Source organism: Papaver somniferum, chromosome 5, assembly GCF_003573695.1.
Source record: "Papaver somniferum cultivar HN1 chromosome 5, ASM357369v1, whole genome shotgun sequence".
NCBI classification, from domain to species: Eukaryota; Viridiplantae; Streptophyta; class Magnoliopsida; order Ranunculales; family Papaveraceae; genus Papaver; species Papaver somniferum.
The window spans coordinates 210,610,924-210,621,115 of NC_039362.1; the positions used below are offsets into that span (position 1 = coordinate 210,610,924).

At 36.7% G+C, this 10,192-nt stretch overlaps 1 protein-coding gene and 1 long non-coding RNA gene across 3 annotated transcripts; both read left to right on the forward strand.

Moving 5' to 3' along the window:
• Positions 1 to 896: 896 nt before the first annotated feature.
• Positions 897 to 5,987, forward strand: LOC113284515. Of its 2 annotated transcripts, none has more exons than XM_026534002.1 (7): positions 897 to 1,605; positions 1,725 to 2,029; positions 2,372 to 3,103; positions 3,244 to 3,372; positions 3,541 to 3,738; positions 4,158 to 4,358; positions 5,553 to 5,987. In XM_026534002.1, exons 1-7 carry the CDS (start codon positions 1,338 to 1,340, stop codon positions 5,688 to 5,690), a joined length of 1,971 nt encoding a protein of 656 aa, XP_026389787.1. In that variant the 5' UTR covers positions 897 to 1,337; the 3' UTR covers positions 5,691 to 5,987. The 2 variants fall into 2 exon arrangements, with proteins under 2 accessions (XP_026389787.1, XP_026389786.1); XM_026534001.1 differs by having other exon boundaries at positions 898 to 1,605; positions 3,535 to 3,738.
• A 738-nt stretch (positions 5,988 to 6,725) lies between these two features.
• LOC113284517 lies at positions 6,726 to 9,603 on the forward strand. The gene is made up of 4 exons (XR_003328201.1): positions 6,726 to 7,634; positions 8,000 to 8,140; positions 8,272 to 8,321; positions 8,441 to 9,603. It is a non-coding gene; the product is annotated as an uncharacterized LOC113284517 (long non-coding RNA).
• Positions 9,604 to 10,192: the final 589 nt, after the last annotated feature.

Sequence of the window (10,192 nt, forward strand, 5' to 3'; positions counted from 1 at the left end):
AACACCATTACAATTATCTTTTCAAAGGTTCCATGAATTTTTAATTGTCTTTGTTGTTTTGAACAACTTCCCTATTTATTTTTTCAACGCTTTCTACGTCTTTTCGAACATGTTTTCTGGGTAGTGTTTTAAGCTGGGCTTAATTTCAGAGGTGTTTTAAACTGGACTTCGTATGTAAGAGGTGGTCTAACCACCGCGCCAAGTTTAATTCACCTCTTGCTGAATTCCAGAATTGCTAAACTAAAATGATATATATACCAATCGGGTTCGACATGTACAATACATATGTCATTTTCCATACTTTCCAACCCAGTATGGTATGTATACCATTTGAACGGACCTTCTGTAAAAGCTCTGAGGTGGTGTTCGGATTGGTATGCATGCCATTTTAACGGACCTTCTGTAGATGCTCTGAGGCGGTGTTCGGATACGTCTTGAGAAGTTGTTTCTTCAACTTAATGCTAATTAAAAATTTAAAAATTAGTTTGTGAAAATAGTTTCAGAATAATGCGTAGAACAAAAAAAGTCTATTTTTGCAAAGCGAAATTTTTTAGCTTATGCTTCTGCCCTGATTCGAGTATCTAAACAATAGGAAAAATTCAACTTCTAAATTAATTTTTAACTTTTCGGCTTAAATACTACAACATTGGATCCCATGAATGGTGTGGTGGATCCCATGGACTAACCATCAGTCATAGTCTGCCACGCCAAATGACTTATACATGGAAAGAACTTTATATTTGGATTTTGGATACGTTTTTCTCATAAATTTCAAAAAAAATAGTAAAAAAAATAGTAAAAAAAATAAATTAACTAAATTATTCGATGTAAACAAAGTAAAAAAATCACAAAATAAAATAAAATTCCTTTTTATTTTTGAAATAAAAAAGCAATTTAAGAGAGAGAGAAAGGAAAAAAAGAAAAGCTCCGATAAAATTCAGTCTTTCAATCTCCCCTGAGAGACCGTTTTTTTTTTAAAAACACAAAAATTTGGGCAAAAAAATTTCCTTTTTCTATCTGTCTGTCTGAAATCTGTAGAAACTATTCTGAAATTTGTTGTGGGTTTGTAAATGTAAACAGAGGGTTTTGATGATGATGAAGTGTTCTGGAACCTAATCATTGGATTTTCTGAGAGACAGAGCCTCAAATGGCTGGAAACAACAACCAACAGCAACTGAAACAAATTGGGGGGAGTTGGTTAGGGTTTCAACATTTGATTCTGCTTAAACAAAAGAAAACCCTTGTTTTATTCTTCTGGCTCATCTGATTAACAAAGGGTTTGAGTTATTTTTTTCAATTTAGATCCGTGATTTGAGGTTTTTGTCATAGCAGCAGCCATGGGTGGTGGTGGAAAAGGTCCATTAGAGAAGATTAAGAGATGTTTATGGACAGTGGTGTTTATGTTAACAATGGTAGCATCATTATTAGTATTATCTGCTCCTGTATTGATTGGTATTGGTGATATATTGGTTCCTTGTATTTTGATTCCAAGTTTTACTTGTGTTAGATGTCATAGTTTTAGAGAACATTTACAGAGATATGGGTTTAGAACTTCATTAATGGATCTTCCGATTGTTTCTCTACTCAGATCTTTCATCATCACATGTATGTATGATTTTTTATTTTTTTTACTACCCCTTTTCTTTCAATTTTTGATAAATGTATGTTCTTTTGTGAATTTTAATGAGTTTATGATGATGATTTTTGAAATGTGGTGTTTGTAGGTGTTTATACTTTGTGTGATAGTCCAGGTCTGTCTCATGGGCCTTACCTTGGTACAGCAACACTTTGTTCTTTCGTGTCCATACTTGTGCTAGCAGTGAAAGCTTGTGTTTTTAGTGCAACATTTGAGGCTGAGGGTTCAACATCACTTGCAAGGCAGAAGAAATTACATTTGAAGAAGTCTTGGGGAATGCCGGTGTTGTTCTTCTCGTCGTTGGTTTTTGCACTTGGTCACATGGTTGTTGCTTATAGGACTAGCTGCAAGGCAAGGAGGAAGCTATTGTTTCATAGAGTTGACCCTGAGGCGGTAAGTATTGTTAGTGTATTTTGTTCATTCCCTGTAACCTAGTAGCTTATATTACTACTACTCCTACTACTAGTACTACTAATTGATGTAATTTGTCAAACAGTAGTATAATATTCAGTAGAAACAAGTGGGGTTGTTTCATTTCTGTATTTTCTCAATAGTGTCGCTTAGATTCTCAATGTCATTTGAGGATGGTATGACTTGTGCGAAATTCCATGAGTTTTCGGTGTTAAATACCGATTACTGTGGCTGAGTTGTTTATGCAAATGCTATGCTTTTTTATTGGTTTTTTCTACGCTTCATATTGACTTGTGGAATTTGTGTTCTGCTTTCTGATTACAGGTTCTTTCCTGCAAAAGTGTATTTTCTAGTTACCAAAAGGTCCCACGATCTCCAACACCCTCTGCAGGCAAAGCCCTAAGAAGTGACAGTGAGGGAAGGCGAAAGGCTTTTGGTACAGCTCGTGATGAAGGAGAACTCCCAATAAGACTACTTGCAGAGATGGACAGCTTGTTTATACCGTGTCAAGGTCTTACTCTCCATTACAAGCTGAGCTTCCCCGAGTCACATCCTTCTCACTCTGCTCCAACTGCATTTCTTGATGAGAGTCCTAATAGCAATTCACCTCCAAGAATATCAGCAAGACTTAAACTTGAGAGGCCACCGTTAAGTGGTCCATCTAAATTACAGCACCATCATCTACAGAGGAGCTATAGTAACCAATTCCCCAGCTCCTCTCTATACGCTCCACTTCTGGAGGGTTCTGCAACTTCATCAGTTTATTTTTCAGAAGAAATCCCTGTTTTGAGTCTAGATGATGCAAACAAAGGCTTGAGTGCTATTAGTTCAATGGGAAACGTAGAGACTGGTGGATATGGGAAGCTTGGAATTGTTTTGGTGCACGGTTTCGGAGGGGGAGTGTTCTCCTGGAGACATGTGATGGGTGTTCTGGCAAGACGAGTTGGTTGCACAGTTGCTGCTTTTGATCGTCCAGGTTGGGGATTAACTTCTCGACCACAGAGGAAAGACTGGGAAGAAAGTCAACTGCCTAATCCTTATAAACTCGAAACTCAGGTGATTATATAATTCAGCCAGTCTTTTGTTTGAGTTCTCACTTCCTTTCCTGTACCCTTGTTTCCTTGTTGATGCCAGATGTATTATCTTGTTCTCCTGATAGTCGGAGTTTGATCTCTTTTGTTGTAATGTACCTCCAGGTGGATCTTCTCCTTTCTTTTTGCTTGGATATGGGGTTTTCTTCGGTGATACTTGTTGGTCATGACGATGGAGGTCTACTTGCATTAAAGGCTGCAGAACGAGTCCAAACATCCAAAAATTCTGAATATGTGAGTTTGTACCAAATAAATGCCTTTGAATTTTTTGCACGAGGCACAGGACCTGCATTTTCCTTTTGAAAATCTCGTGTTTTATTAATTTGTTATTGAATGAGGAAGTTTCTTTTGCAGTAAAATTCTGTACTATTTTTTAATTCTGAGTTTATGTATCAGTTACAGATCAAGGGTGTGGTGCTGCTCGGTGTTAGTCCGTCAAGAGAAGTCGTTCCTGCCTTTGCTAGGATTCTTTTACGTACTTCTCTTGGGAAAAAACACTTGGTACGACCTTTGCTGCGAACCGAGATCACTCAAGTTGTTAACCGGCGAGCGTGGTATGATTGCACCAAGCTAACAACAGAAGTTTTGAACCTCTACAAGGTAATATGATCGCTTCACCTCAATTGAAATGGGAAACTGTGAACTTATTTATTGACCCGTTGCTTTTATACATAAAAATGGGTGATAAAACTGTGGATTCATAATAATTTCACCTGCATCTTTTGAGAATAGTAATAACTGGTATCAGAAGGTTGAGTTGACAGTTCTCTGAAATTAAAGAGTGCTTCTAGTTACATCTGATTTTTCATCGTGGAGTTAAATCTGTATTCTCACAAGAAATTGCTTTATAAAGTCAGGAATCATCGAGTATTAGTTTGTCGTATAGGAATATTTGGTTATGGATTATGTAAAATAAACCTAACTTACATAACCTCTTCTCCATTGGCAAATTTATTTAAGTAGTTCATTTACAGGATTGTAGTTTTTAATGTTTAACAACGATTTTTCACTTGTATCAGGCGCCTCTTTGCATCGAAGGGTGGGATGAAGCACTCCACGAAATCTGTAGGTTGTCATTTGAAACAGTTCTTTCAGCCCAAAATGCAGAAGCATTATTTAAATCGGTAGAAGACTTGCCAGTTTTGGTCGTCGCTGGTGCCGAGGATGCCCTTGTCTCTCTAAAATCTTCTCAAGTTACGGCATCTAAGCTTGTAAATTCTGTAAGTACTCAATACCTCTCTTTGCACTTACCCTCAAAATTTTGCACGTTTGTCCTTAGGTTGATTTTTATGTACATATTATAAGGAGGTGTCCTATACATCCCTGATTGTTTAGATGATAATTGTGATGCTCCTAACACTGAGATATGAAAGAAAAGGGGAAACAGTTGTCAGTATCCACTAACAGTCTAACATTGTCTGCGAACATCCACTTCCCTGCTGATTTTCACATAACTTTTGCTTCCTTGCTGTGAAATTGAATGACAATCAAAATCTATATTCTTGACACTATGAAGCATCTTTTCATTTGCATGTTGCACATATTCTTTCCTATTGTTAGTTAACCAGTGCACATCCTAATTTAAATTTTAACTTTTGATTGGGTTATAATTTTTAACTTTCAAAAAGGATTTCACTTCCTAGCCAGCATGATTAAGTTCTAATTGTGTATTCATTTAGGTTTTTGGAAGCAAATCAGACTACCTCATGTATTAACTTCCACCATCCCGAATGGCATGAAGCCAAGTTGGCTTGAACCAAAACATCGATTTCTGATTTGTTTTAGCCAATTGGGCTAGGGAATGGGTTCTCTCATATCACATACTCTAAATATGATATTGCAATGAAAATGAGTAATTAAAGAAAAATAGAGTTTAATTAATGGCTTTCAGAATAGCATTGGCATCCTGTTGTTGATTCTTTATAACAGCAGCTTGGGCATCAAACCATTTTATTGGATACTGATGCCCAAGCCCTCATTTTAAAGCCTTTAGAGTAGGGATTTTTATGGAACTTGCTTGATTTATATGCAAGATGAAGGATATTAAACACTTTATCTCTGTGATTCCGACCGTTGTAGTTTTTATATTTCGAGAAATTGTAATATGGGGCCTCACTCCCTTAGCTCTTCTGGTTGAAACTACTATGCCTATGAATTGGTCGAAACCACCAGCATGGCCTTCAGCCTTATCTATGGTTCTGAAATAAAAAATTAGAATAATACCATCTTTCTTTAAGGAGGAAAAACACAAAACCGTCATCTCATCATCTTCATGTAGGTTTAATGAGCCACTGGGTGTAATTCACATCACAGTCCTAATATTATCCTGAATGCCTGAAAAGTTGGTGTATAAAATTTCAACCATTACAGTCAGTGGATTAGGGTTTTGACATTGTGTTGTTTTTTACTTGCAGAGACTAGTAGCAATATCTGGGTGCGGTCATCTTCCACACGAAGAATGCCCTAAAGCATTACTTGCAGCGTTATTACCGTTTATTACTAGGCTTTTACCACCAATGTTAGATCATGAACAAAGCCTGCAAAGACATTAGATTGTTTTAGTTTTTTATTTCTTCCCCTTTTTATTTACCCCTCGGAGAGTAGGAGCCTAACCTACCTATCTCCGAGGATTTTTGATGTGTTAGCTTTGGAGCCAGAACCCCTTCTAGGAGAGGGTTTTAGAGCTCCCCACCCATATGTTCATTATTTCTCCTTCTCATTTTCTGTTCTCTGATGCGAGGTCTCATACATACTAGTGTTTTGATTGAGGAATTATCTTCCACCAAGTCGGTGGAAAATATTATGTGTACATTTATTTTGAATAGTCAATGTGTGCAGAATTTTCTCGACTCCGTCTCTATCACTGTAATATTGCAAATTCTTCGATTGTGAGAACTCCATGAGCCAAATTCAGATATTTGAAAAGCCGGGCATTGTATAGTTACACTTGTTCAGTGGTGGCTGCAAGGGATCAAAACTGCAAAGATGAAGTTAATCACGCCACCTTGAAATTCAAACCGCAGAGAGAACGACTGTTTTTGGACCACCGTGTCTGGTGGGGCTTTCTCTATTATTGGCAATTTGACAAACATGGCTAGATAATGCTTCTTGGATGAATCCAGTCATGTTGAGTTTTCATACTTGTGTTGTACTTTCTAATTTGGCAACAATCAATAATTCTAGGCATTTGCAGTCTTGAAAAAGCCAAGTTTTCTTAGAGGATTTCACAAAATCTCACTTGGATTTTCGCTCAGATGAATGCAGCACAACACTGATTCATAGGGTATTATTAGATCAATTCATGCTCCCAAGAAGATATTTTTAGGATTTTCCCTGGGCTTGATAGCAACAGCATGTGCTCCAATTTGGCTTATTCCAAAATGCGATGCGTGACGGTACTACATTTCTGTAAACACGCAATCCAAAATATCTCTAAACAAGGATTCCAATATATTAGTTGATCATAAGCTACTCCCATACACCTGTCTCGTATCTCTGCCTAACCTTAAGCAGAGTAAGGGTTCACTTAAAAAAAAAAAACACTTATGCATGTAGGGTCGCAAGCAACAAGGGAGGGATAATTAGCTAGTTGGCAGGGCTCCCTAAATTCTTCATTTGGACATTTTTAGGCAATTACAGAGTTCGACCTCCAGCTTCTCCCTTATGGGAAGGAGCATGAGAACCATCAGACACGCCTGATGGTTCTCAAACAGTGAAAGCTGAGGCTAGTTGCATATATGGCTTTTTCAGCCAAGCATGATCTAAAATCAAGCTCAAAACAACACAATACTACTTTAGCCTGTTTAATAACCAATTTCTCATGAGCATGGACCATCTTACGAAAAACGGTTTTAGCCATGCTCGACCCTTGGATTGTCAATCATTTTTTGTCATTTGTTACACTTTCATCTACTTTGACCACGTGACAAGAGGAGTTTTGCAGTATTATACTCTATTTATATGATCTAGACTATCTAGTTTTGAGAAAGAAAATGGTAGCTGCTTTTTTCAACCAATATTTGCATCTAACTTCAATTCATCCATGCTTCACTAGTACTAGTTCGAGTTCCAGAAGATATAGAGGACTAAGCAGCAGCAGTCTACTACATCCTGTCAGGCCTTGTAGATTAGAATCCATAAGAACCGCTACTGATCCTAACAATCATGATACTTACGAAGAAAATGTTTCGATTAACTGGAACTGGGTCAGCTCATCATTTAGATTCATGGAAGAGCAACTGATTGGAAGGTTCGTTGACCAAAAATCATCTCCGCCGAGGAACACGACTGTGGATATGAACCGCCTCGTTGACTTCTTGTACGAGGATATACCGCATGTATTTGATGATCAAGGGATTGATCATACTATGTATGATGAAAATCTTAGGTTTCGAGACCCGATCACGAAATATGACAGCATCTACGGCTATCTTGCTTATATTTTTATGTTGAAGAATCTTTTTAAACCAGAGATTCAGTTGCACTATATCAAACAGGTACCTATAGACCTATACTCTTTCTTTTATTCACTTTTCAATCATCCTGTGCAGGGGAGTCAGGTATCGGAAAGTCGGCACAATGTTACGGTTTGCCAGCTGGCTCTCAAAATTTCTTTATTTATCAAACTAATATTTTGACTTTTTTTGCTCCAAATTATGTGTCTTTTTCCCATCAATTTCTAATCTAATGTGCGCTATTGATCCCACCAGTATAAAAAAGAATTATTCCTTCCGATATAGAATAATAGGTTTAAAAAAAATTACGGTATTATTTTGAAACGGAGATAGTACTTTTAAATAGAAAACAAGTCATCTGATTTGTTTTCTCGGACAATTATGGAATTGACATTATTAGTTGGTAGACAGGACCTTACCTTGGAATGATGAAGCTAATGACCGCAATGATGAAGCTAATGACCGTACCTTGGAAACCTCGGCTAGTTGTAACAGGAACGTCAATCATGCATATCAATCCAGAGAACCATAAATTTTGCAGTCATGTTGTAAGACTTTATCTTATTCCATCTACATGTTTGCAAGAAATCGACTTTTGTATAAAATATAAATGGGCGATATGTGTTTTGATTTCTCACTTTTTTTTTTGTGTGTGTGCTGGATATATGGGACTCCATAGAGCAAAATGAATATTTTTCAATAGAGGGATTGATGGATGTTATAGAACAGGTATAATCTTTTTTCCAGATAGTGCATAAGACATGATTAACGTAAGTCGTTGTTTTCTTCGTAATTTTGTAAATGAGAACCTCTTATGATGGGATTCCCATTTTTTGAACTCTCTACAGCTAGGAATTTCCATGAACCCGGATTCAGAATCTCCATATTATCAAATACTAAAAAGAACTTCAGATTATGAGGTATATACGTACTGGTATGGCTTTTGGGAGTATGCAAGCTTATAAGGATCAAAGACTGCTACTGTTGATGTACCACCATTTTCAAAGGGCAAGACAGCTGCTACTACACCATCTTCTTCTACAGCTGGTTCCCAGAAAAAGTGTAAGACAACTGCACCATCCTCTTCCGCTGCAGTTGATGTTGGATCTAAAAGGAAGGTACCATCTACTTCTTCTACACCTTCTAGTGCCTGTTTTAACCAGATTTTTAATGGTACTGTTAACATTTCTAGCCAAACAATCAACATTACCGAACCATCATCAAAAAGGGTTAGAAAGCCTAACTCCAAGTATCGACAATAGAAATGCAGGGTTCCTATTTTATGTCTTTTTATGTCTTTTAGCATTTATAGACCTATGTCTTTTAATGGCAGACATACTACTAGTTAGTTTATGTTGAAAGTTTTAGCAGACTTTTATTTATGAATCTATGAGTTTAAAAAGTATGGACACAATCATGGTTTTATTTCTTAATTCAGCTCATTACATTGAGGAATACTTCCAATATGATAACATTACATTAACCTTTTCTGACATGAGTTTTGGTTGTGCTTTATCTTCTAATTGTGCACTTTATCTTTAGTTGTGCACAAATTTGATCTTCAATATTATCTAATTGCTTTTGTTTCTTCATAAAGATTGCATCAGAAACCCATTGGAAATCTTCACATTCTAGGCATTTTAGGTAGCCAATACCATAATTCCATGATGTTTGAGCTATGTTTAAAATCCCCACCTTTGTTGAGTTGCATTTGGGGTTGATACATCTAGTCTGTGACCAAGGACAATCAGAAAATTTGTGATCACCAACACAAGCTTTACAACCTCCATTGTACTGAGGTGCAATGGATTTAATTGCATCATCAAACCATTCGAAGTATGAACACATGGGATTAGAGCAAGGGAAGAAATGTTTATGGTTGTAACCGCAATTCTTTTGTGAACACTAGATATGTTGGAAGTGCCAGCCCAATATGAACAAGTTGTAAATATAATTAGGGTTTGTACACTATACTTATTAAGGGGGATAATTTTCAGTGGGCTAAGTCTGTTACTAGGGGCAGGTCTAAGCCTATCCAGTATCAAAAGTTTAGCAGTTTTTTTTACTTTTCTTTTTTTTTTTTTTTTTTTGTAAAATATCAATGTAGACAATAAACTCAAAGACTTCGTATTTCTTGCAATTTACACATTTTAGATGTACGTATAGAAAATCAGAGGGTACCAAGTACACCATCAGATTTTTCGTTCGGCGAGCTGGACAAAACCTAATACAATCACTAGCAGGTCAAAACAAGCCCCCTGAAGAAGATTGTATGTAGAGTTTTCCTCATTCTCTTCCACAATCAATATGTATAGACTAAAGGTGCGTGTATCTGATTGTGTAGAAGAGTTCTTGGACGATCTCAACAATCAATATCCAAGATCAATCTAGTCGTACCCGATTATGAGGATCCTAACCCTAACAAGTATGAAACTTGCGATCTCTATCTTTCAAGATATGAATTCAACAAGAAAGTCTTTCTTTTAATCTCAAATAACACCAAAACCAGGATTTTATCACAATGTGGATTGTCACAGATTTTTGTTCATTCACATATACACCTGTGACAGGTCTTGTAACAAGTATAACTGTTGGAATTT